This window comes from Chlamydotis macqueenii, chromosome 1, assembly GCF_036417535.1.
Source record: "Chlamydotis macqueenii isolate bChlMac1 chromosome 1, bChlMac1.mat, whole genome shotgun sequence".
In the NCBI taxonomy this organism is placed as follows: Eukaryota; Metazoa; Chordata; class Aves; order Otidiformes; family Otididae; genus Chlamydotis; species Chlamydotis macqueenii.
In genome coordinates, this window is record NC_141556.1 from 30,165,911 (window position 1) to 30,193,641 (window position 27,731).

Genomic DNA, 27,731 nt, shown 5'->3' on the forward strand with positions numbered 1-27,731 from the left:
TGTTTTTCTATTTCCTTCTGTTTTGAACAAATCCCATTTTCAAAGGTTGTTGTTTGTTACCTCACCGTGATATCAGCGACAGAGAAGTACTACACAATTACTGGTTACAGTATTCGGGGCTTTTTTTGTCCTTCATTCTTTAATTTGTTCTATAGCAGCCGTGAAATTTCAAAGACAGAAATTGCCTATATCTATGTGGTTTTGTGATTTCCATAATCAATGAAATCCCAGTGTTGCACTAAATACCTTTCAGGAAAGTATCAATATCCATCACTTCAGAACTAGTCTCTCTTACCTCCTGTTCAATCATTGTGGCTCTTGAACAAAACATTCTGATCACTCTTGAAAATACTTAGTTTAAAAGTGCCCATGTTCTTGGCTGGTTTGAACCTACTGCTCCCTCTCTTACCGTTGTTTGCCATGTTCATGGTTTATAATCAGAATATTAGTATAAAGTTTATTTTTAAACTATACTGGCTTCAAATATTAAAAATATTCCTGATTTATAATAACTCTCCACAAGAAATTCCTTGAAGTATTTCTGATAAATTATGTGTTTTGGTTAAACAGGTAATTACTGGCAGAAAAGTAACCACTCTTAGAACAAAAACTCATATCTCAGATTTAGAATGATGTATATAGTAATGTTCATTACTTTTTTAATTTTTTTTTCCACAAGGAAGGTAAATTAAGGGAGAGGTCAGTAATTACATTACAGTATATACATAGTAATCAAGTGAAAAGGCGTACGTGGGGAATTTCAAAGGACATTTGAAAGTAAGGTGTTCAACCAGAACAGTATTTTGAAAGAGTGAACTTAGAGTTTGTTTTCATTCATTCTTTAAGAAATGCACGGTTCATCACATATATCATGTATTATTATTTCCATTACTTAAAATTTACATGAAAATGTTACAATCTGAGCCTAAATGAATTAAAAATGAAACTATTCAACAGTAAAGTAATTTTTGCAAATATTTCAAATTTATAATAGCTTGTAATAATAAAGGTGAATTGTTTTTTCTTAGGCTGTGCTCTGATTGAGAATGAGAGGTGATCAATGCTCGAATGAGTGTGCATTGAAGCCTGCTTGAGAGCAGCATCAGAAAGTGCTGTGGATATTCCAGATATTTGACTCATATAAGCATCTAAAACTTGATTAATTCATCCCAAGATTTAAATGTAAAATATTATTTAAATGTGTATTCTCGGCCTGATAAAGAACATGAAAGACAAGACTGAACTGGAATATACAACCCTTTGGGTAAAATTAATGTTAAATAAAATATTACCGTAAATGACATAATGACTTGAAAATTCTAGTGATGACTAGGGAAGCAGGGTATGGTCCTTAATGTTCACTGCTCTACACTGCTTTGTGAAAATAGGGTTTTCAGGCTTGGTGAATTGTAAAGTGAAACTATTTGATACATTGAAATTAAAAAATATCCTTTTTGAATTTTGTTTTCTTACATTGAAATATAAATATATTTCAAATATATGGACACACACACACACAACCAAATAACTTTTAAAAATTTTGAATACTTTTTTAGCTTCATATTAAAAAAAAATTGCATAAGCCTGAAAATATTTTTCTTTTAAACTTTCTGAACTGAAAGTGAACAGCAAATTCCTTTAGTCATGCAACAGTGTCAACAAGGTTTTAATCCAGATTCATCTCAGCTTTGCTTTTTAAGAAAATCTAATCTTAGCATGCTACAAGTTGACCAGAGACGTGCTCAGTGGTAGTGGTCTGTTGTGAGGATGTCATGGCCAAAGTTTTACACGTGAAAACTGTAATATATGTAGCTCTTACGATTACATGTCTAGTAGGCTGTGCATGGAGTCTAATATACAGAACCCAAGCATCAGCATAAAATCAAATCCTTTTGTTCCTTTACTGACTTTCCTATATACAAGCAGAAAACAAAATTATTTTTTTTAAATAACATGAAAACACTCTACTAAGTTTGCATAGGTAAAAAATTAAAAGTGAAGAATGAAAAAAAAAGTATATAGCAAAGAAAGAAATGCTAGGGTGCACGTATGTCTACATTAATTTGTCAAAACTACGGTAGAATAACACTTTTAATAGTCCTATCTAATGTGCTTCCAGGGAGTTGGAGTATTCAGACTGGGCATGCAAGTTCAGCTGTGCTTTCTCATAGTATTCTGTAATGCATGATCAAAGTCCACTCAATAAAACATACCTATAGGAAAATAACTTGAAGTGAAAACATGGTATTTCATTAAGAAACTTTAGATAAAGCTGAAACTTTCAGAAAATTTTATGACATTTTTTAAACTTCCACAATTCCCTAGGCAAGGTTTACCTAAATTAGTGATAAGTATTAATATAACATAGGGAGATTTTTTTTTCCCAAAGTGAATGAATGACATGAATGTTTAAACCCAATATGATGTTAACGTTTGATAGGGAATTCAGGTTTTAATACATCAATCTATTTGCAAAGGTACCTTCTTCATTGGTAGTGGGACATTCCACTTTCAATGTTGTTAATGTATTTTTAATGATAAAAGGTATGTTGATTATTGAGGTGTTTGTAAGTGGGTAATTTTTCAGCATCAGCTTTTCAAGGATGATATGCAATGTGAATGATTACAGCAGCTTCACGTCAGAGTGGAACATCGTGACTGATGCTATATCAAGGAGAACATAGAATCTCCTAATGACTTTAAGTATCTATTTCTTTGTGGAATTTCTTCTCGTTTTCTTAAAACAATGGGAACATTACTGATTCTATAACCTTATCCCTTGTCTCAGGTCTCCTAGAAACCCTGAACAGAAGATCATTAAACGAGTGATTGCTCTTGAAGGAGACATTATCAAGTAAGTATTTTAAGCCTTAGTCTCTGAGTCTTTATAGGAGTAGTGCAGCTTTTCAGTGGATTTTAAATCAGTATCCTAGACAACGAGAACTTTCTAGTATTTTCTTTCTATCTGTTCTTAACAGGGATGTCAGCATTGTACCTGTCTCCTTTTTAATCAGAGGAGAAATGCTACACAAAACTGTTCAGTCTCTCATGAAAAGTACATGGGTGCAAATAATGCTTGTTTCTTAGAATATCTCTGCCAAGTATCAAGGCAGGTAATTGTACAGCATTTTTTCAGTAAGATTATAGGGCTGCGACTTTTTATTTAGAGAGTTCAGTTGCTATTTCAAACTGTGGCAAATAAAAGTAAGGGGGTTCTGTTTGTTCGTTTAGATTTTTGAGGTTTTAAAATTTTTTTTTATTTTATTCTAGAGACAAAGAATCCTTATAGATGACTGCCTTCACTGCAATTTGTAGGAATCTGTAGGGAATATGGTCAAACTGATTTGGAGTAAATTATTCGATCAGAAAAAAAAAAAAAGTAGCAAGAGTAGACTCTAGAGTACTTCAAGACTTGGTTTACTCTGACAGATACACCTTCCTACTGGGGCTGGTTGTTAATAAATTGCTAGTAGATGTAAATCAAAAGTTTTTGTGGGAACAGTATTATTTTGATGAAAATACTTGTTTGAAAAGATTTATTTTTCCAAGGTACAGAAGAGAATTGGCATAGAGCTGGGAGGGTAAATCCCTAGTTTCCCACACTAAGATATGAATGACCTTGGGAGCTCTCAAGCAATATGGCAGACTGAGACTCAATTCATTTAGATAATGATTCTTGCTCTGGTGTAGTGAATACTTAAAAAGTACTTGGCAGCTGCTATGCAAATCAAGGATTTGAGTGTGGTCTCAATGAGCCCTAGTTAATAGCAGCACTAGAGGGCTGTTGGGCATTATGGAATATGTCTGGGTCTTTTTTTTTCCTCTTGCAGTTGATATAATTCTGTTTTATTGAAAACTTCTGAATGATCTCCATTTGAGAAATGAAGTTCTGACATTTCTATTGAAGCAAAATATCTGAAATAACAGACACTAAGAAGATAATTTGCTGTCTGAAACCTATGGACATCTACAGCTAAAACTAGCTATCACTTTAAAAAACATAGGAACAGTGTGTGCTACGGAGCGATGCCTTTATCCTTAAGAAGATACTTAGTCCTTGATGTATGAGATACTAGTGCTGTAATTCATATAAGACTGTTATTCATGATTCCGTATTCTTCCTTAATTTCTGTAGCAATGTCAGAAAGAGACAGCAATATAAGAAACTTTGTTACTTTTCACTGTTCTATATTATTAACATATTTGTCTGAATTTTTGAAATGGAATGTAGTTTATGATAATGAAAAAGACATTTAATAACTTAAATTCCAGCTGTAGGAAATTAATTATGCTGTCCGTTCAAATGCCTTAAGACTCTGAACTTTTCATTAACTTCTGTGAGTGTTTTCTTGGCCAAATGGACAAAGGTGTGGAGCCTAATAGCTATGAGAGTGTGTGCAGAGTATTGACAAGCCTGTAAGTTAGTGAATCACTCATGGGTACAGAAGTCTGTACAATGATCCTAATTTGTCTTTGGTAAAACAGGTTAGATTAGTTTATTGGTAGAAATATTAATCTCAGTAATTCAGATGTGCATTTTTTTCTACTTGAATACATTAAAATTGTCCCAGAGCTTTTTGCTTTAACTGCAGAAAATAGTTTTTAGCTAAAGAATAAATTATTGGACTATTATAACTTGTTAAGATTTTATTACATGTTATTGTCCCTTAATTGTGTATATGTATGTGTAGGAAATGTAAGTAATACTTGCCACTTTTCATATCACTAGGGTAAAGCAAAAGCTTAGACAATAAGATAAAACAGCAAAGTTGGCAATATTTTTCTAAAATATATATTTTATCTGTAATGATAGTGCAAGAAGGTATTTGTGACTGAAATAAACTGGTAATGGAAGCATGTATAGAAAACATAAATAGAAGATTTTGACTCCTATTTGATGTCTGAAGACAGTCTTTATTACAAACTAAGAAAAATTGGGTTTGATATAGTAAGATTTTATGTCTATATATTTTAATATATTGAATTATTCTTGATCAGCATAAAATGATGCTCTGAATGAAAAGAAAACTGAAAGCAACAAGGATCATGTACAAAAATGTTTCTAGAAGTATGGGACTCTACCCTGTTGTTCTGGCTCTTTTTTTGGTGTGATTGAAACGTGATGCACAACTAATATATACTGACCTTAGAGGAACATTTGAACATCCTCCTTCTTAATATCAAGTCTTTGAGGTGGAGTATACATGCCCATATGCTGACAAAACCCACTTCTTTAAGCATTTTACTTCTCTATTGATGAATCAGAAATCCTCTTGCTGAGAAAACATCCAGTCTCACTACGAAGCAGTTGTTTCACATCCAGGGTACAGAAAAGTGGGCATCATTGGTTAGACATGGTGGCGTTCTAGCACTTACTAGGCCATTTGTGGGTATAATAGTTTTGCAGAGAGGTGATGGTTATATAAAGAGTTGTGTTGTGTTGGACATTTTATCTGGAAGGTTAGTAAAATATAAAAAGCATATCTGTTGCTCTGCAAAATTTAGTTGGTTTCATGTGCCAGAATTAATTAATACGTGTTTTCAATGAGTCTTCCAGTCTTCCATTGAGAAGAAAGATTTGTAAATAATTGTGAGTTGGAAGATATTTTCATTTGAGGCTTTACATGATAAGTAATAGACAATATGGTCTGTGAGTCTGTAGTTATGCTTTCATAAATGAATTAATTATCTTTTTTGATCTATTTGGTGCACAATTAGGGCTAATTTGTCACAAGACTGGTATATTTTCTCATGTTATCAATTAAAATATGTTAGTTAGTATTTTATGATTTTTTTTTATTACTGAAAAGTAATGAAAGATCAAATAGACAGAGCCATTGGTACTTGAGTTCAGATGTTATGACTCCATACCAGAAAAATCCTATTTTTCAGTTCTTCATTTCTAAAAGCATTAAATAAGATAAAAAATGTGCCATTTTGAAAATAATAATGACTGCGTTCTATTTTTTTTTTAAATAAATATAGGTGAGACATCTATAATTTGTCCATTTTGACATTTAATTTTGTATTTTTCAGGTAGTCAGACATTATGGACTACATAGTACTTCACCTTTTGAAATATGCTTTGAGGGACTGAAAAATGCTACAAACTCACTGAATAAAAATTCTGGCATTTCAATTTTCTGATCTTGTTTCCAGTCTAGTTTGTGAGTGAAGTGAGTTTGATAGTGTCTTATGAATGCCTGGAAGGGAATAGAATAGAATATTTCATTTGGAAAGGACCTACAATGATCATCTATTCCAGCTTCCTGACCACTTCAGGGCTGACCAAACGCTAAAGCATGTTAAGGACATTGTCCAAATGCTTCTTAAACACTGACAGGCTTGGGGCATTGACCACCTCTCTAGGAAGCCTGTTCCAGTGTTTGACCACCCTCTCAGTAAAGAAATACTTCATAATCTGTAGTTTAAACTTCCCCTGGTGCAGCTTTGAAACAGTCCCACGTGTCCTATCACTGAATACCAGGAAGATACCAAATACCAAAGAGATCAGCACCTCCCTCTCCACTTCCCCTCCTCAGGAAGCTGTAGAGAGCAATGAGGTAACCCCTCAGCTTCCTTTTCTCTAAACTAGACAAGCCCAAAGCCCTTAGCTGCTCCTCATAGGATGTTGCTTCCAGCCCTTTCACCAGCTTTGTTGCCCTCATCTGGATGCATTTGACTGCCTTCACATTCTTCTTAAACTGTGGGGCCCAGAATTATGCACAGTAGGTGAGGCCACACCAGCACTGAATACATCAGAATAATCACCTGTTTTGATCGACTGGTTATGGTGTGTTTAATGTACTCCATAAAGCAGTTTGCCCACTTGGCTGCCGTGGCAAATGCAATCTGTGCTGCAAACCTGTAACAGGTAATTTAATTTGGATAAGCTAGTAGAGCTTCCTCCTCAAAAGAATTGTAAAACAGACAGAAAATCCCCATTTAGCCCTTGAGAATGAATCTATAGGTCAGCTTGTATATGGACCATATTGCAAAGTGTATCTCCCATAGATCAGGTTTTGTCTTGTTTTCCATGGATTCACAGGAGAATTAGCTTTAAGTAGGAAATCATTACAATGGTTCCTGAACACTATTTAAAATATAATTCTTCCAAAGGAGGCCTTCTTTTAAAAGTCAATATAATCTAATTTGTTAAAAATTAATGTTGGTATTATAAAACACTTTGAATAACTTAAAATTAAACTTATTAAAACTCATTTATATTAAACACACTTTTGGAAATTTAAAAATCTATAGTAATCTATCAGGGCTGAGTTATGGTATGCTTTCAGGAACACAAATAAATTAAGGTTTATGTGAAGTAAAACAATATTAAAATTGAGATTAAAGTAGTAGCATTTAAAATTAATCTGTTCAGTAACTTGCTGAACTAATTTGTTTTCCTTCTTTCTGTCACAGTTGCACAGGTCCACAGGAGCTTAGTGTGGCAATTCTGTTTCTTTCATTTAATTGTTTGCTTCTTAATACTGTACCTGATTTAAGAGTGATTTGTGAGTCTCTAGGAAGGGTAATTTTTAAAAAGTTTTGTCCAGGGATATTGTTAGACTTTTTAGGAGTCAGTGCTCTGAGGACTGAATGGTTCAGCAAAATGATGTTGCATTTAACTGTTGCATCTTGCAAAACTGCTCTGAAGGTGTGAATAAGGAAATACTCCTTGTTTCTCAAAGCACAACAATGCAGAGATAGATCGTTATATTATTAGGGCTGTTGGTCTAAACCATACTTCAGTAACTTTCCAACTTTTACTACAAAGTATATAATTAAATTCCAGAAACTATTACATAGAATGTTAGGAAGGACAGAGATAATAAACAAGTTCAAAAAAGTAGTAGAGAATAAAAATAAAGCCCATCAGCAGCTATTAAATGCAGCAGTCGCAGTATAACTTCATGCACTCCTGTTGTCATGTTCATGCAGGTTGTTTTACTTCTTCCTGTCAAAGATCCCATACTGCCTTAAAATAGGACAAAAATCTGGTCATTCTGTCCACTTGTTGGACAACTCTTTCAGCTTCAAACAAACTATTCACTTACTCTATGCAGGTGTTCGGTTGCTGTCTCTTTTCAGTGTGAAAAAGGACAATCAAGAAATGTTCTTGCTTTTTGTTTTCACTGAACCAGATCAATTTCATCAGATGGTTGTGACTTCTAGGTTTTTCACTGAGAATCATGGATAGTTGCCCAACAAAACAGATGTCTTTATGCAGAGACTCTGCTACTTGATAGCAACTTGTGTTAAATTATTAAAAAAAAAAAAATACTACCTGCCTCTAAGAAGCAGAATAGCCTGCAGAAAAAACTCATACTTTGCCAGTGTTGTGGCACAAGAATATCTCTATACATATGAGCTTTAGGGCAACCAAGTGGCAGGAATTGCATCCAGACCTTTGCCATTTAATCACAGAGAAATAATTTTATGTTCACTAGTGCTGTAGTAAGTCATCTTGTTTCCTCTCTACCTCCCACCACCATCCAGACACATACACAAAGACCTCTGGCAACTATTCTGAGGTAGTGGTGGTGTGGTGAAGTACTGCTTGCTATGGCTCAAAGTTGGGATAGCAAAATGGAATATCAGTAAAAGACATCAAAAGAGTAGGAAGCACAGCTGAACATGATACACAGGCTGTGTTTATGGCTCTATCCTATTTCCTTCTTCCTCAAAGTCCACTGTCTCTGTCTTTGGGTTGTGAGTATAAATCTGTGAGTGTGGGGATCCAAATTGACAAGAGTGCTACTGAGATCGACAGAAATGAGAACTGATTGTACTCTACAAAGGCACAGCACTGTCCTCAGAGATTACAAATTTTGGAACGTCTTTCCTTTTGAATAACTAATGGCAGTCTTCATACTGTTTTGTCTTTGTACTTTATGTACCTAAAGGAAGTAGCAGTAGTCAATCTACTCTTTAGATGAAAACCTCTTTGTCTTCCAAAATATTCTTTGTGGCCATGTGCACAGAATGCATATCTCATAGGATTTGTGCAATTTATTTTGCGCTTCTTGTTGTTAGGTACCAATAGGATTTTTTTTTAAGCCAATGAAAACTTTTCTTATGTTCCAGTTATACTGCTCTGTCATGACTCTTCAGCATTGATCGTATCCTTGCAAGTCTCCTAAATAGAGTTTCCATTGATTTTTATTCTATTTCCATATACAGAGTCCTTGCATGGCTGGACTCCATTTATGTAAATGCATATATTGGGAATGTACATTGGTACAATGACTTTAAACTACAAAAACAATCTGACAAACCTGAGATGAAGATTTTCTGTATCCATAATGAATTTATAAGGTTCTATAGATCTTTAGGCCCAGTAATAAAGATTAGCAAAGTTGAATTTCTAAAATTTGTAATTCTTCATACTCATTAGAAAATATGGAGAAATGGTTTTGCTTGGCATTACATTCTGCTTGCCTAATGTTTGCAGAAGGTCCATGAAGAGACAAGAAGATTAAGAATAGAAGGTTGAATTTCAAGGAAAAAAAATGTACCGATGTTCTATCTTTTGTTTTCAGAAAATATACATAAAATAATTTTTCACAAAAGCAAAAAAATATGAAAATGCAAAAACGAAAATATATAGTTTTCCAGACTAATGTTTTACTTTTTTTTTTTCCACATTGGAAAGTGTGAGTGTTAATATTATAGCAGTATTTATTCATCACTCCATGCAGTAAGATCTTCATTCCTTTAATATCCATAACATTTTAAAGATATATTATCTTCGAAAAACACAGATAGCAGCAGTGAGATTGCTAAAAGACCATGTATATCATCAATACCGTTTCTGTGATATGTCAGTTGGTTTCATTTGTCAAAATTCACTGAAAGCAATAGAGTTACAATGTAGATCCATTGTGACCTCTGGAACTCTTAATATTAAAGGAAAAAAAGACAGCATAATGTGATTCTCTGAGACTGTACAGAATTTGCAGTGTTGGCTTATAGAAAAAAAAGAAACAACACATCCTATTACCTCTGAAGTGAGGAGGGTTGATTTGGACAATACTAAGAGACAATAAAAGAGAGACCATCAATAACACTAGCTTTCACAGAGTTACTGTTCAGGCTAAATTCAAAAGTACTGCAAATTGAGTACGCAATTGCAACTGCAATATGTACTCAGCTACTCTCTATTAGTGTGCATCTGAACAAAAACGCAAATGACAGCTGCATCTACAGGAGGGAGAAAGTTTTTATTATTATACTTCCTTTTTTATCTTTTTTTTTCTGTTTAATTGGAGAAGCAACACTCTAAAATATGAAAAGCAGCGTCTCTTTTAAGATGACCTATCTGTAAACACTATGCATAACAAGTCTCTGTGATGTTAAAAGACTATTTTAATCTGCCAGAGTAATAAACAGTGGGGAAGGTTTTAAAATGCTCTGTGGGCACTTTGGAGTAACATTTCTGATGGCTTTCAGTAAATCCCTGTAGCTATGTAGCCCATGGTTATTGTGAAGTATACACCAGTATATGGAGGAAGTGTAACTGCAGACTCTTATTGCCAGCATTTGCTGTAGCTGTGTGAAGCACCATTCTATCTTGTGCTAAAACATATTCTAGAATTAAGAGAAAAGAGGCAGGCAAGCACTTGATGTCTTTATCATTGGAAACTACAAGAATGGAGAATAGGAGTTTGGGAGAAAAGCTGAGAAAAGTACCATGTCCTGTCTGGACTGTGCTTACACCAGCATCTGAGAGCATGTAACTTCTGCTGTTTTCATCCCACTGTTGGTCAGCTGTGAGGTTCTTTGTAGTACAAACACCCAGCAGAGTTATTGTTACCAGTTTACCTCTCCTGAATATCCAGCAGTTACAGTTACCAGTTTACTTCTCCTGACTGGCTTACATGTGCTGGACACTGAGTAGAGATCAATGTAAGAATGGGTAATTCTACTACTAAGTAGGTCTTTATTTTCTACTAAATTATTTTCTAAGATGTTGAGGCCTTTTCATATGTTTTAAACACAAATATTCTGAACAGGGCTGTGATACACACAAATGCTGTTCCAGGAAAAGAAAAATACCGTTGTGTCATAGAACACATACAGATTTTTCTGTGCCCAGTTTTGAGCAGGAAAGAGAATGATAATCTGGAACAAGTTCAGCAGAGGGCCCCAAGCCATCAAGCTGGTCAGGGGCTGCAGTACTTGCCCTGTGAGGAGAGGCTGGGGAAATGGGACTTGTTCAGCCTGGAGAAGAGGAGGCCTTGATGTCACCTAACAGCAAGCTCCCAGTACCTATGGGGAGGTTAGCAAGAAAGTGGAGCCAGGCATAGTGATGTGATGGGCATGACTTCAAACAAGAGAGATTCAGACAAGATGGAAGAAGAATTTTCTCCATAAGTATGGTCAGGTTGTGGGGCAGTTGCCAGAGAAGCTGTGGTCTCCCTCCTTGGAGGTGTTCAAGACCCGACTGGATAAAGCCCTCAATGCCCTCATCTGATCACATAGCTAACCCTGGTTTGAGCAGGTGGTTTGACTAGAGACCTCCTGAAGGCACTTTCATATTGAACTATCCTATGATTTTATGATATCTTTTCAATTTTCAAAGGCATTACACCACATTTAGAGGAATGTTATCTTTATTAGAAGCTTAAACAAATGGAGTGTAGTCCCTTCCAACACAAACTATTCCATATTTCTATGATTCTATTAATCTCATTTAAGATAGAATGTCTTTTGTAGGCATTTTTTCTTTAAAAAAATACATTTGATTTCTGTTTCAATGAAAGTCAATTTGCTTCCAAGACATCAGACTGTTAGAGAAGACATGCATTCAAGTATAATAATCTCAATAAGAAGCTCAATAGGTTGTCTTTACGAAAATTTTTTTAACAAGTGAGCAGCAAGTGAATAAAATGCATTAACATTTTAAATCCAATAGTTAATAAAATGCTTTCAGGTATTTTAGTTTTCACAAATTATTTCATTTTTGCTTTCTAAGCTACAGATACAAGTGTAATTAGTGGTCTGAAATTTGGCACTGAAATCCATACTTACACATGAGAATAAAGGTTGTCTTCAGTAAAAATGGACTTTGTCCTGAGCAATTTAGGACTTCATCTTCTCAACGTTTAGATGGCTGCTTAAGTAGTTTCTGGATAGAAGTTGAGCTCCATGTCAGCTCTGATGCTCATCTATATGTATTGCATTAAAAGTTCAGCATGACAAGAACAAAGATGGAGGTAGGAGGAAGGAAATAGTATTAAACAAATTTTATAGAAGAGGAAGTAATGATGAAAGATGGTGTGGTAGGCTTATGCTCATACAAGAAGTGTGTGAGACAGCCATTAAATGAACTCCTTGGGTTCCTCATCTCAGTAAATTAACAATAATTTCACGTGTCTGTCAGCAGCAGATTTTTGTAGATATACTGCAAGGCAAACAAGGTTCAGAACCTGGTAATGCTGTGCACTTTCCTCCTGTAAATTGAAAGGATATTTTTATTAGCTTAAGCAGTATTAGAATCAGAGATATTGCTATGTTTGCAAATTGAAGGAAAACAGGCTGAAATAGAAGACTCTACTCTGCATAAAGTAAATAAATCTTACTGATTATTTCATTTTACAGTGGGGCAAAAGTCCTCTTACTATCTTGAATATATTTATGGTGCTGAACAGAGCCAGTGACATAGTTAAACAGTTGTGTCCACCTTCCAATGAGTAGAAAACTATCTTGTGAAGTAGACTGTGTATGGGGTTGTTTCATTATCTGCATCATTATCTTGGCTTCAGAGTCCCAAATTATGACCTTTTTTTTTTTAATCCCCCCCAACCCCCAGTTTCTTTGTCTCCTTTGAAGGAACTAAGCAGACTTTCTGTTCATTTCAAATCACATAATGGTCAGGTAACTGGAAGTGATTTTTAAAAGGTATTGCTTTTCTCTGCTCCTCTTCCATTTCTGCATGCACACATACACTCTTCCCTCCTTCCTTCCATCCCCCACAACTGGAGATACTGCTTCCTCATGTGATTCATTTAAGCTGACCACATGCATGATACTACTCCTTTCTAATGAAGGAGATTAATCTCCATCTGATTTGTAGGGAACCAACAGTAGTTGCATCAATTTTGATACTGTATATATATATATAAAAGCATAGCTGGCCTCAAAAGTGTTCTTCCTAAATGCTCATCTTTCCAATGCTTTCACCTGGGCTCCTTTTTGGAACTGCAGAAGGCAGCTTATGTGAACACCATGTACTTGGCATTGCAATGAGCTGACAGGGACCACATGTTGCCTGTTATCAACGCCAGCTGAAACACAGAAGCTTCTTAAAATGCACCAACACTACCGTTTGTGATCATCTGAACATACTCTCATAGGATCAGAGTCTCAGCTGGTATGAACCATCTTAGCTATGTTAATGTTAAGGGAAATAGACCAATTTAGTCAAAATAAAAATCTAGTTAAAACATTTTTTGGGGTAAGAACATATGTAAAGAAAACATTGTTTGACATAAGAACATATGTCAAGAATACAAAAAAAAAAGTCGTCTTTTCAAGGATTTATAGTTGATTTTATACGTCATGTTTTTGCATTGATTAGAGTAATGAATACAGAATTCTACACAGAAAAAAAACTGATGATGCTTTATCTTTCTTCTTTTATTTTAGAGAAATAATGTAAAGTTTCCCATGTATTTGCTTCTTTTCTTCATTAGATTTACAGCCTGACAAAGTTTTTCAGTGCCAATTTGTCAGCCATACGCAATAACTGTCCATGTCTTAATTTGAAAATTTTGAAGTCATTGTGTAAAGCTTGCAAATGTATGTTGTCAGAAATATTAATCGTAAATTGTTCATGTAAAAAGATTGCCTCCATAGTTTTGTGCTTTAAACTGATCTTGAGGTGAGGCCCTGAATAGTTCCCAGTAGCAGAAGTAATAAGGTTTTGAAATTGATCACGCCAGTGGTTATGAGATTCAAATGAGAATAGGAGGGAAAATGACTATTATCTTCTTTCATTGTTATCAAACTGACTATTGTTGACATTCTGCTTTTGTGAAGTAAAACGTGTGATGAAACTGTAGTGTGTTTTGGTTATAATGGGTAACAAGTCATTAAGCGGGATCTCCAGCATCTGTGCATAGAGGAGCCAAAAATATTTCCTGCTTTACTGGAGTCTGTTGGCAGTGATTGCACAAATAATTTCTGCTTGCTGACCATTACGCCACAAGCTTTTAAATATGCAGCCAAAAATATATTATGATAAACTGTATGTCATGTATTTCTAGAACTTCAGGTGTATCCCAGATAGCATTTCTAATGACTAGGTTTCAATTTTGTATATATAGCAAAAATAAATTAGTATTTAATCATTTATTACAGCATGAAGGGGAGCAAGTGATAAATGCTGAAAAAGATTGTGATAGAATTCGCTATAATTGAAAACCAAAGCATAGTGCCCTACTAGTAGAGGTGGGAGTCTAATAAGTGATGGACCTCTGAAAGAGATTGAATAGAATAATGGATGAGGAAATCAATGAACAGATTAGGAATAGGTATGTACCTAAAAAAGAAAGGTGACCTTTAATGGATTTCAGGGGACTGACTTGGTGATCTGCTAAATTAATCACAGTTCCACTGCTAGTGCAACTTGCTGTACAAAAAACCCCAAATTACCTGTATGCAACATAGTGGAAATGCATGGCACGTATAATTAAAAGTAGTAGTATCGTGTGTTTATTCAGGAGTATAATGGAGCATGTCTTGTCATATTTCCAATATAGTATATGTAGGTATGATCATATTTAAAAGAAGGATTTAGATTTCTAGTAATAAAAGTTATTCTGCTGTTTCTAAAGCTTATGCAGTAGTTAAAACTTTAATTAAACAGGTTTTCAAGAATGGAGAATAGAGACTAAGTTCATAAACCAGACAGATATGCTTTGTAAATGAAGAAGAAAGCTAATTAAGCCAAGCGTAGCAGCATAATATTAATTTTTAAAAACACTTCAAGCATATTTGTAGTAAATCTTGCCACAGCTATTGCATATTTCCTAATGAGTTATTCTACAGTTTAGGTTCAGCATTTATGCTGCCAAGACTCCACAGCCAGGTAAAAAAACTGTCTCCTTAGGCAGTATGCTAATGTTTATTTCAGCACAATTAACTCTTTGAGCCCAATTTATGAAAAGAAAAGGGCTAAAATCACATAAGGGATTTTTAGGTACCAGAAAAGTTCTCACTCCTGTAAGTTCTGTTCAGCTGATGTTAATTCAAGTTTCCTTGAAAGGAGACAGAGGTTAATATGGAACATTTGCTGGTCTCTATCAAGAGCTCTCTCACATGGGATAGAAGACTGATAAATTTTGTCATACTTATGGAAGGCAATTAAGGGAATTAGTGAACCGCTACATTTCCTTCCATATGAAGACAAAACTCAATTACATGTTTTTACATTGTCAGATTTAGATAGTTAAGTTGAGAGCACTTTCTGATGTTTGGCTGCAGTTTTGTTTGCTATGTTTCCTCAAACTATTTGTCTAAAAAATCTTGAACATTTTTAATTATTTGGGAGATGTGATAAAACTGTTAGGATATTGCTTCTTTGGTTGAGTTTCTGTATTTCTCTAAAGAAAGCCTTAGATTCCTGGCAGATTACCAATTCTTCTAATTCTTGTCTTCTTCTGCTGGGAAATATTGATGATGTTTGAACAGGTTCAGTTAGCTTTAGATATGTTCTTTTGGGATCTCTGCTACATAGAAACTGAAAATTTGGGTCAATTTTTGAAGTGATAACAAATGCCTGAGGACTTTTAACCCAAACTGTTTCCCTCTGTCAATTCAAATACTTTTTTTTTTTCAGAGAATATAAAAGTATAGTTAATACTGATTTTTTTTTCATAATTACTTTCCTTCTGGCTGCATCACATAGACTTAAACTGTTTCACTGTTATAATTAGTTGCATCCTTAATCTTCTTTGCATCATTCATGCTTGAGATTACCCAAACACAGGCAAAAATAGCAGATACATCAGGAATGTTATATACATGTCTACTGATTTTTGTAGAAGGCTTCTTAAAATCTGAAGTATTCTTTGTGTTACTCAAAGGCTAAGCAGACAGGCTTGCCTGTGAGGTCCATGAAATGAAAAATATAACTTTCTTTGAAATTAAAAAAAAAAAATTAAAAGACAGTGACAAAAAGAAAAGGAAGAGAAAGCTTCACCAGTGGCCAGCCAGGAAGGAAGAGATTGAAATATCTCCAGGCAAGACTCATCTTCCCATCATTTTCTCCAGTGCCACATATATTATCCTGAATGCTTCCCACAGTGACTATACAGTTACATCAGGACCAACGTGGCTTCCCTGCTGGTTTCTCTTACACATAGCTGCTGATGGTGCTGCACACTGATCAGGTGCAGATGTTGCACTCATTTAACTGGCTGTGAAGGTCTGTGCATGTGTATTTCTGGATATTGCTTCTGGGCTATTTAAATAATAATTATCTACTAATGTTATGTACTAAGCTCTACATATTCCTGACCATAACATTATCAACCAAAAGCTACAAAATGAGAGGTGAAAGAGAGACGGGAGAAGAAAGGGTAACAAACATCAGTCAAAATCCTTTCTCACGAGAAACCCAATATCAGAGACATATCAACAGCTTACAATTCAATGACACAAGGCCATGAGGGCAAGAGCATTTGGGAGTACAAGGTAGAAATATTACCACAGCAGCCTTCGGGCATGTCAGTGAAAGACTACAAAGTCAAAAGCAGACTTCAGTGCTACAAGTGAAAGGTTACAGGGCTATAAAGGGAAAGCCCCTAATGACACAAATCTCAAAGCACAGGGCAACATCTGTACCTTTCATTTCTCTGTGGATAAGGTGAATTTTTAAGATAATGATGAAAAAAAAAAGGCAGACCATTTCAAAGGTAATTTGAGACATGTTATTTAATGTGAAGACTTAAAAGTTCTGCACAGACAGAACTAACAATTTACAATATAAATATCTGCATCAACAGTTAATCAGCTAATGTAGTGCAGTGCAGTGTAACTCATTCTATAGCTCTCCCTTCTTTTTTAAAAATTTTTTGAGAATATGTTAGGAAATTATGTTTCTGGTCTTCCTCTGCTGCCCTCACCCCCTGTGCTCGTGTATCCTCTATGTGTCTTTGTACCAGTGCTAATGTCAGTCTGTAAGAAGCTCTGCATAGGTAATTGCCTTCTCTTCCTGTGTATCCTTTGATGTACATAACAGATTTTGAGAAGTCTTTTAGAAATATTTACAGTTCTGTATATACTATCCTTTCGTACACAGGCATGTGAAGATCATTTTGAACATGCCGAGAGGTGTTGGAAATCTATTCTTTGGCCCACAGTTGTCTTTTACCAAAGTTTCTGGCAAGTTTCATCTTTTAGCTGCTCAATTCTGTCTGTTGTACTTAACTGCTAGCTACTGACTTGTTGCCAGGACAAGGGCAAGAGATTAGCATATGTTGCTGAAGGATGTTTTTTCCTTCTTCTCTTAGTGGCTACTTCTTTAGGAGTTGAAATAAAGTATTTCCCACTATGAACACTTTTCATGTTGTATAACCAGTGCTGAAAGAATAATGTGATTCATATTTGAAATTTTGAATCTAAGGTCTTCTATAATAAACCATTGAAAGATGAGTGATGAATTAAAAAAGTCTTTCTGTACAACCTTTAATTTCCAAAGGAAAACTAAATTTTACAGGCTTTATAACTGGAATTCAATTGCTTAAACATACCTGTCTAGTGGCATTTTAGATGTCCCAGTTATCCTGTCTCGTCTTGTAAACTACAGTTTCAGAAAGTCACAGTTCTCTTGAACACTGTGTTATAGCTGCCCTTGTCATGAAGATGTCTCAGTAGAATATCTAAAATAGCACCAGTCACTTATGTGTAGGCACACGAGTCACTCTTCATAACAAATTACATGGTTCATGAGAGGCAATTAAAAATACCAATCTGAAGTTTCAGCAAACATCCAGCAACATTTTGGGGCTTAAGTCTTTGAGTCTTTTACTGTATGGAAATTGTTCTTTGAGTTTCCTTATATGTACATGAAGTTAGCTTAAGAATAGTGTACATCTTTGGAGTGTAGGAAGTATGCTTTTAAAAATGAGTGAAAACTATTTGTATTTGAATCATTCCTTGTCTCCCAAGTATCCTCACTAGTTAATATTTGAAGAATGGTCAATAGTAGAAGAGTATCCCTGATGTTAATGTTTGTGACCAGCTTCCAGTGTAACTGTCTTGTAGACATTATTTAAAAGATGATGCTGAGAGAGCTGCTTTGTTTTGGAGAATAAATTTGTCTAGAGCACTGGCTGTGACAGTCTACAGTAAGGACAGAAAGTTGCAAGGCCCTGGTTTTGCTATTTATAAGACTTTCTAAATATTTCATGTAGTGTACATGGATTTTCAATTTGCATATATATACATATATCTACTCATAAAAGTGTATTTTTATGTGTAAGTGATGTATACATGAATGAGGAAAAAACCCTGCCAAATTTGTCAAGAATCAAGAGGTGTAAGATAGATCTGCTGGGAACAGAACTGAAAAATAGATTGAAATGAATCATGTTTCAGGTATTCAAACCTAGATTCTGTGTTGTCACTTTACAAGCAGCTGAAGCTTTCAGTCTAAATATAAATTAAGTGTATAATATATGCTTAAACACACTGATTTTAATTACAAGAAACTCAAAACATCCGTTACTCACTGGAGACAAATTCTACTTAGACTAAATAAAACTAGACTGGAGGAATAAATGTCATGTCTCTTAAAACAAGGAAAGATTGCTAAGCTGGTGTTCTGAAGTACCTGAAACTCTCCATGTGACAGTGAGAGCGGCTGGCAATAAATACAAATTTGACAACAAATTAAGTTGAAGAACTTATATTGTTTTGCTTTCCCTCTTAGTGGACTTTGTTTGGTAAACATACACAACAATAATATTGTCATGAACAAGACATCTCTGAAAACAGGATTTACATCCCTGCAGACCTGCAGAAAGAATGAAATGTTTCACTTATTCTGAAAATTACAAATTTACCATAAATCCACCCTGAAATTCATATTAAATTGAACATAATGATTTCATTTTCAGTTTTTACCTCAGTTTTATAGTATTGCATAAATACAAGTGTGATTTGCTAAAACAGTTATTTCTGATGTCAGACATGAAAACATCATCAATTGTGATCACCCTGTTAGGTTCTGTGCAGAGATTGTTGGATAGGTCAGTAGTTGAGAGATAATCAGAATCATTAGTCATGTTTATTCCCTGTCAGCTTTTCAGATACTATAATTAAGTTAGGTATGAAGATCTTATCACCAAAGGGAGCCTGTAGTCCCCAGTGGAAGATGCAATACAGTGTGAGTCTTGAATTCCAAAATAAAACCTGTTGTTCAACTTGGAGTTTCACTGAAGAAATAATGTTTGCAAAACAGAATGAAGTTCTAGTTTACACAGATTTATCTCCAGTCCATCTCAGCTGTTTTCTGATTGCACTCATCTTTGGATATTTAAAATAAAATGAGTCTCAATTTCTGAGCAACTCACCATCAGTTACTTTTAATGTTGTTTAAAAAGTTTCCTTAAGTCATGAGTACATGAGTCATGAAACCACACTCACATCAGCATAATGTCAGAATCCTGTTAGTATCACATTATTGGCTACAGCAGATCAAGACCCTGGGTACATTTAAAATGAGCTCATTTCAGACACACACAATCCAATTAAGAACTGCATTATCATGAAGCTCTGTCTGGCTGTGCTGTAACCCAGACATTCAGACTGTAAAAAGGAAGAAGGGAACCCGTTACCAAAAATGAAAGAAAGCCAAATGTGTATATAGACATAAATACCAGGAAATTATTGTTAAGTTGCGGTATTTAATGTGCATTAAAGCTAGTGAGAATTCCTGAGAACACTGACTGATAGAAAGTTAGGAAAGGTCTTATTAAGTCCCCAAATTAATAATCTTGTATTTTGTCATTTTCTCCAAGCTTTTTTAATAGTAACAATCACACTGACTTTCAATGAACATATGATGTACTTTGATTTTTTTTTTTTTTATTTTAAAACTTTCAGTGGATTTCTGATCACCCGACCAGGATTTTTTATAACAAGTACTCTGACCCACAAAGTTATGAAAGCAAATAAGCTGTCTAGTTTTGTAGAAGAGAGTTTGTCCCCATTTCAGCAAAGAAATAATTAACTCTTCCTTTTATTTGTCAGTTCTGGAAATCAAAACACCTAACGAAACTCTTTCAAACTCTTCAGGGCCTTTGTCATCAATATCTTATCTGAAAAGAGTGTTCACAAAACTAAAAATGTTTTTATGCACAGGATATCATGGAAAGCCTAGGAGTGTAACATTTTTAAGGATGTCTCTCAGTACTTTTAATATAAATATTAACCAAAAACAGATCTGAAATAACTTTCATCAATGGAAACCTTTCCATTGTTTTGAGTGAATTGCGGACCAGATTTCTATATTACAGTAAGCACTGGAATTTCTGCATGACACTTAATGAACAGATACCTGAATGAGAGGTGTCATTGACCAAGCTTTTATAGGTTATTTGATCAAGATATGTTGGTACAGCTTTGAAAAATCTCACTTTTGGCTTTTAAAAATTATGGCTCAGTTATCTTAGAAATGATTACACACATTATAAGGCTATTACGAGACACAAAAATTCAAGAAAGTACTAAATCAGTCAGTAAAATCTAGAGTGAAAAACCTGTGCCGCTGTTGTCTCAGTCCTGTTGCAAACACAGTTTCTTCTCTCCTCACAGGAACAGTACATGTAATTTTGTCCTTGTGAAAAAGGAAGAGCTCAACAACAATGACAGTATGAGGGACTGAAAACCTGACACATTTACACAACTCAGTAAAAGTAATAGGTGCAGATGTCATTTTTCTGCTCTTCTTTGGAAGAGGCTCTGGAGATTTGTCATAGTATGGAGCATCTCTACAACCACTGTATTACATCTTTTGGGCAATGCCTGTAGCAGAAACAGTAGAAACTACAATTTTCTCTTGAGTCTTGACAACATGCTTTGATTTATATAGATATTATGAAACAGTAGTTTCAGGATTTTGATATGCTACTGAATATAGGATTCTATAATATACAGTTAATATAGCGGTAAATAATTCATAGCTGGCCTTCTAAAACCTTCTATTTTCTGTGGTCATTGGTTTAAAAAAATGTTGAGCAGTAATCTTGAAAATCCCAGTAGCAAATCTGCAAATACATCAATGACTCTTCTCTGACATAGTATTCAAGTTAAGTAATTTTTTTTAATGTCTTCACCGTTTTATTACAGTGGAACTACACAAAAATAAATTAAACCAGTTTAATGGAGTTTCTAGCCTAGAGAAAGTATATGTTAAGTAATTAATTTATGTTTATTTCCATTAATTTAGAGCTATGTTTTTTTCTGAGATTTATACAACATTTTACTGGGAGATAATATGTATGTGGGCCACGAAGATGATAAAAGGGCTGGAGCACCTCTCTTATGAGGACAGGCTGAGAGAGTTGGGGCTGTTCAGCCTGCAGAAGAGGAGGCTCCGGGGAGACCTGATAGCGGTCTTCCAGTACCTCAAGGGGGCCTACAAGAAAGATGGGGATAGGCTGTTCAGTAGGGCCTGTTGCGATAGGACGAGAGGTAATGGTTTTAAAATAGAGGGGGGTAGATTTAGATTAGAAATTAGGAAAAAATTTTTTACGATGCGAGTTATAGAACACTGGAACAGGTTGCCCAGAAAGGTGGTGGAGGCCCCATCTCTGGAAACGTTCAAGGCCAGGCTGGATGAGGCTCTGAGCAACCTGACCTAGTCAGGGATGTCCCTGCTCCTTGCAGGGGGGTTGGACTAGATGACCTTTGAAGGTCCCTTCCAACCCTAACCATTCTATGATTCTATGATTCTAATATCTGTCTGAGATTGATCTTCTACCAGCATCTACTGACTTCTAGAAGTGAATTAATGTAATTATTAATATCCAATATGCTATAGCCTATGACAATAAGTATACAAACATATTTGACCAAATGCACAGGAGAAGTTTTTAGTTCCACACATCTCTCAACTACCTGCATCCTGTTAAGAACTAGATAATCAGTCTTACTTTGTATGACTCTGATATGTTCCTTTTTTTTTTTTTGTTGATATAATCAATATAAATCAGTCTTCCAAGATATAAGTTCAATGGGGAACGACCAATCTGTATGTGATTTCACGCATTGTTTGTCTAAATGAAAGATTCAGATGCAAGATGTGGAGGTTGGGGGCTGCCTTGGACAGAGTGACCATGAAATGATAAATTTCTCAATTCATGGTGGAGCTTGGAGGGGGAATAGTAAAACTGCTACCTTGGACTTCCGGAAGGCGGACTTTGAATTGTTCAAGAGAGTAGTAGGGGGAGTCCCCTGGCATTCAGTCTTAGTGAACAAAGGGGTCCAAGAGAGCTGGTTGCTCTTCAAGAAGGGAGTCTTAAGGGCGCAGGAGCAGGCGGTCCCCCTGAGCCGCAAAATGAGCCGGCAGGGAAGTAGACCAGCGTGGATGAATAGGGAACTATTCTTGAGGCTCCGAGAGAAAAAGAGAATCTACCGCCTGTGGAAGGAGGGACGGGCAACTGAGAATGAATACAAGGAAGTCGTTAGGATGTGTAGAGGTGAAATCAGAAAGGCAAAAGCCCAGCTTGAATTTAACCTGGCCACTGGGGTGAAAAGGAATAAGAAACTCTTTTATAAATACATTAACAGTAAGAGGAGGACAAAGGAGAATATCCACTCTTTGCTGGATGAGGCTGGGAATGTGACCACTGAGGATAAGGAAAAGGTGGAGGTTCTGAATGCCTTCTTTACGTCTGTCTTTAAAGGTCAGACCAGTTATCCTCAGGGTACTCCTCTCTCTGACCTGGTAGTCTCGGCTGGGGAGCACGCTAACCCCCCTGTGATTCTGGAAGAAACGGTCAGAGACTTACTACTCCAACTGGACTGCCACAAGTCCATGGGGCCGGATGAGATCCACCCAAGAGTGCTGAGGGAACTGGCGGAGGTGATAGCCGAGCCGCTTTCCATCATCTGTCAGCGCTCCTTGTTGACTGGTGAGGTCCCGGAAGACTGGAGGATTGCCAACGTGACTCCCATTTACAAGAAAGGTTGTAAGGAGGATCCGGGGAACTACAGGCCTGTTAGCCTGACCTCGGTTACAGGGAAGGTTATGGAACAGATAGTCTTGAGGGAGATCATGCGGCATGTGCGGGATGGCCGGGGAATCAGGCCTAGCCAGCATGGGTTCATGAAGGGCAGGTCCTGTTTGACCAACCTGATCTCCTTTTATGATCAAGTGACCCATCTGTTGGATGAGGGAAAGGCTGTTGATGTGGTCTACCTAGACTTCAGCAAAGCCTTTGACACTGTCTCCCACGGTATTCTCCTGCAGAAGCTGGCAGCCCATGGCTTGGATGGGTACACTCTTGGCTGGGTAAGGAGCTGGCTGGAGGGCCGGGCTCAGAGAGTGGTGGTGAATGGAGTTAAATCCAGCTGGCTACCGGTCACAAGTGGTGTTCCCCAGGGGTCGGTGCTGGGGCCTGTCCTCTTCAATATCTTTATTGATGATCTGGATGAGGGCATTGAGTGCACCCTCAGTAAGTTCGCAGATGACACCAAATTGGCTGGGAGTGTGGATCTGCCTGGGGGTAGCGAGGCCCTCTAGAGGGATCTGGACAGGCTGGAGAGCTGGGCTGAAGCCAATGGGATGAGGTTCAACAAGACCAAATGCCGAGTCCTGCACTTCGGCCACAACAACCCCAGGCAGCGCTATAGGCTTGGGGCGGAGTGGCTGGAGGACTGTGTGGAGGAAATGGACCTGGGGGTACTGATTGATGCTCGGCTGAGCATGAGCCGACAGTGTGCCCGGGTGTCCAAGAAGGCCAACGGCATCCTGGCTTGCATCAAAAACAGTGTTACTAGCAGGAACAGGGAGGTAATTGTCCCCCTGTACTCGGCACTGGTGAGGCCGCACCTCGAGTACTGTGTTCAGTTTTGGGCCCCTCACTGCAAGAAAGACATTGAGGCCCTGGAACACGTTCAGAGGAGGGCTACGAAGCTGGTGAGGGGTCTGGAGCACAGGCCTTATGAGGAGCGGCTGAGGGAACTGGGATTGTTCAGTCTGGAGAAGAGGAGGCTCAGGGGAGACCTTATAGCTCTCTATAACTTCCTGAAGGGAGGTTGTAGTGAGCTAGGGGTCGGCCTTTTCTCTCGTGTAGACAGTGATAGAACTAGAGGCAATGGTTTCAAGCTGCACCAGGGGAGATTCAGGCTGGACATTAGGAAATATTACTTCTCGGAAAGGGTAGTCAGGCACTGGAATGCACTGCCCAGGAAGGTGGTGGAGTCACCGACCATGGGGGTGTTCAAGAAAAGTTTGGATGTTGTGTTGAGGGATATGATTTTGCTGAGAAGTATTGGTGATGGTTGGACTGGATGATCTTTTAGGTCTTTTCCAATCTTGATAATTCTGTGATTCTGTGATTCTGTGAAGATTTTGCACTGGGAACACTAAGTAGATTTGATCCCCAAACTAGGGAACTTCTTGTCAGTAAGCTGATTAATGTATGGTGCTGACATCTGTGTAAGCTATAGCTTCCTTGCAGTACATATATGTTACCAGTAATCATATTGGAATTGGAGATGCTAAATTCAATATAATCTCAGTGAGTTGCTATTCAAAGCAAAACGAAGTATAATAGTATCTGACAATACAAAAAGTATTAATATTTTTGTTTTCCCAGTCTGTAGCATGGAACAGGACAAATCTTTTTTTTTTTTTTCCAAAGAACCTCTGTAAAAAAAATCCAGTCAAAGAATCCAACTTCTCTTAAAACAAAAAAAATAACAAAATAAATATTCAGTGCAGACCATGTCTTTCCTGTACTAATGCATGAATATAGGTAGCCTGTCAGAAATGATAAGGTAGTTTGTCATGTGCTTTTTACTTCACAGAGAGGTGTTGTTCTTGTCATCACATTTGTCATGAAAATTGCAAGGTATAAGATAATTGGCTAGGAGTTGTTAGAAAAGAAAAGAGATTGGAGTGGGGGGAATTTGTACGACATAAAGTGAATAGCAAGCAGGAATATGATAGTTTTACAGAAACTAAATTCAATTACTTAACAGAAACATCATTTTAGGACACAGTACATAATTATTCTGTTTAGTGCAGAAATGGAGAAGCCTCAGCAAGAACAGCAGGTTGCTTTTTGAGTGCACCTAAAAGGTACACACAAAGTGGATAGGTGAGGGAAGGCTGAAGGAACAGGAATATTTGGAAAATGTAAGAGTGGTAGAGGTGATAACAATGTTCAATATGTAAAAGCTTGTTACATAATTGATATAATTAACTACTCCCCACAGCTTTAGAAGACATATGAGATTAGAAGATGTGATTGGATTAAACTGTTAAGAGTTCTATATTAAATCATAGAATCATAGATTCACAGAGTAGTTTGGGTTGGAAGGGACCTTTAAAGGTCATCTAGTCCAACCCCCCTGGAAGGAGCAGGGACATCTCCAACCAGATAAGGTTGCTCAGAGCCCTGTCCAACCTGGCCTTGAATGTTTTCAGGGATGGGGCATCAACCACCTCTCTGGGCAACCTGTGCCAGTGTTCTACCACCTTCATTGTAAAAAGAATTATCTTTATATCAAGACTGAATCTGCTTCCTTCTATTTTAAAACTATTACCCCTCATTCTATCACAACAGACCCAGTTTCTTCTCATCTTTCTTGTAAGTTCCCTTTAGGTACTGAAAGACCACTATAAAATCTCCCCGGAGCCTATAATAAATTCATATATATCTATATATTCCTGTAATATATTCCTATAATAGGAATAATTTCATAAGTAAAGAATTGTTATGTACTGCATATTGTTTTATGCAAGAAAGTTGTGGTATTTCTGCCACTGGAAGATGGTAAATACAGGTTAAACAAACTTTTGAAGAGATGGTTAAATTTAACTAGACTTTTATTTGATTAAGTGTAAATACCCATAGCATAGATATTTAATCATAGAATCATAGAATCATAGAATAGTTAGAGTTGGAAGGGACCTTCAACGGTCATCTAGTCCAACCCCCCTGCAAGGAGCAGGGACATCCCTGACTAGATCAGGTTGCTCAGAGCCTCATCCAGCCTGGCCTTGAACGATTCCAGGGATGGGGCATCCACCACCTCTCTGGGCAACCTGTTCCAGTGCTCTACAACTCTCATTGTAAAAAATTTTTTTCTCATATCTAATCTAAACCTACCTCCTTCTAATTTAAACCCATTACCCCTTGTTCTATCACAACAGGCCCTACTGAACAGCTTCTCCCCATCTTTCCTGTAGGCCCCCTTGAGGTATTGGAAGACCGCTATCAGGTCTCCCCGGAGCCTCCTCTTCTCCAGACTGAACAGCCCCAACTCTCTCAGCCTGTCCTCATAGGAGAGGTGCTCCAGCCCTCTGATCATCTTTGTGGCCCTCCTCTGGACCCTTTCCAACTGGTCCATGTCTTTCTTGTGTTGGGGACTCCAGAACTGGACGCAGTACTCCAGGTGGGGTCTCACCAGGGCAGAGTAGAGGGGCAGAATCACCTCCCTCGACCTGCTGGCCACGCTCCTCTTGATGCAGCCCAGGATGCGGTTGGCCTTCTGGGCCGCAAGGGCGCATTGCCCACTCATGTTGAACCTCTCGTCTACCAACACTCCCAGGTCTTTCTCCTCAGGGCTGCTCTCGATCCAATCCCTGCCCAGCCTGTATTTGTGCTTGGGATTGCCACGACCCAGATGCAGGACCTTGCACTTGGCCTGGTTGAACTTCATGAGGTTGGCACGGGCCCACCTCTCCAGCCTGTCCAGGTCCCTCTGGAGGGCCTCGCTACCCCCAGGCAGATCCACACTCCCAGCCAATTTGGTGTCATCTGCGAACTTACTGAGGGTGCACTCAATGCCCTCATCCAGATCATCAATAAAGATATTGAAGATAAAAAGATATAAAGATATGTGGAGAGATTAGTCACATCCTATGTCTTTTTTTGGGTGAGCTGCTCGTGACTGTGTTGTACTTCAGCCCCAATCGGGACCAGACTACGCAGTCTCTCTCTCGCTCCCCCCACCCTCCGAGAGAATAGGGGGAGATGATATAAGGAAAACAGCTCGAGGTGTGAGATAAGGATGGGGAGAAATCCTTAAAGCTAGTGTCACGGGCAAAACAGACTTGACTTGGGGAAAAATACTCATTTATTTCTAAAACTAGCAGGAGAATGAGACAGGGAACAAGATAACCTCCCCCCACCCTTCCCTCTTCCCAAGCTTAACATTTTCTCTACTACCTCCTCCCCCCACTCCGAGTGGCACAGGGGGAAGAGGGAATGGGGGTTGCGGTCAGTTCATCATGCATTGTTTTACGCCGCTGCTTCATTATCGGGGGAAGAACTCCTCGCATTCCTCCCCTGCTCCATTGTGGGGTCCCACCCATACGCCACAGTCCTTCGTAAAACTGCTCTGGCGTGGGTCATCTCTTCCACGGAGTGCAGTCCCTCCAGAACAGCTGCCCCAGCGGGCCCTCGACGGGCCACAGCCTCCTTCAGGCATCCACCTCCCCTGATGTGGGGTCCTTCATGGGCTCCAAGTGGATCTCTGCTCCT

The 27,731-nt window shown here is 37.4% G+C and overlaps 1 protein-coding gene across 1 annotated transcript in view; it reads left to right on the top strand.

Annotated features, from left to right (window-relative positions):
• Nucleotides 1-27,731, top strand: part of IMMP2L (inner mitochondrial membrane peptidase subunit 2) — a 488,259-nt gene that overhangs the window by 323,336 nt on the left and 137,192 nt on the right. The window contains exon 4 of the mRNA XM_086747793.1: nucleotides 2,789-2,854. Coding sequence (XP_086603919.1) covers nucleotides 2,789-2,854 — 66 coding nt within the window. The remainder of the gene's footprint in view (nucleotides 1-2,788; nucleotides 2,855-27,731) is intronic.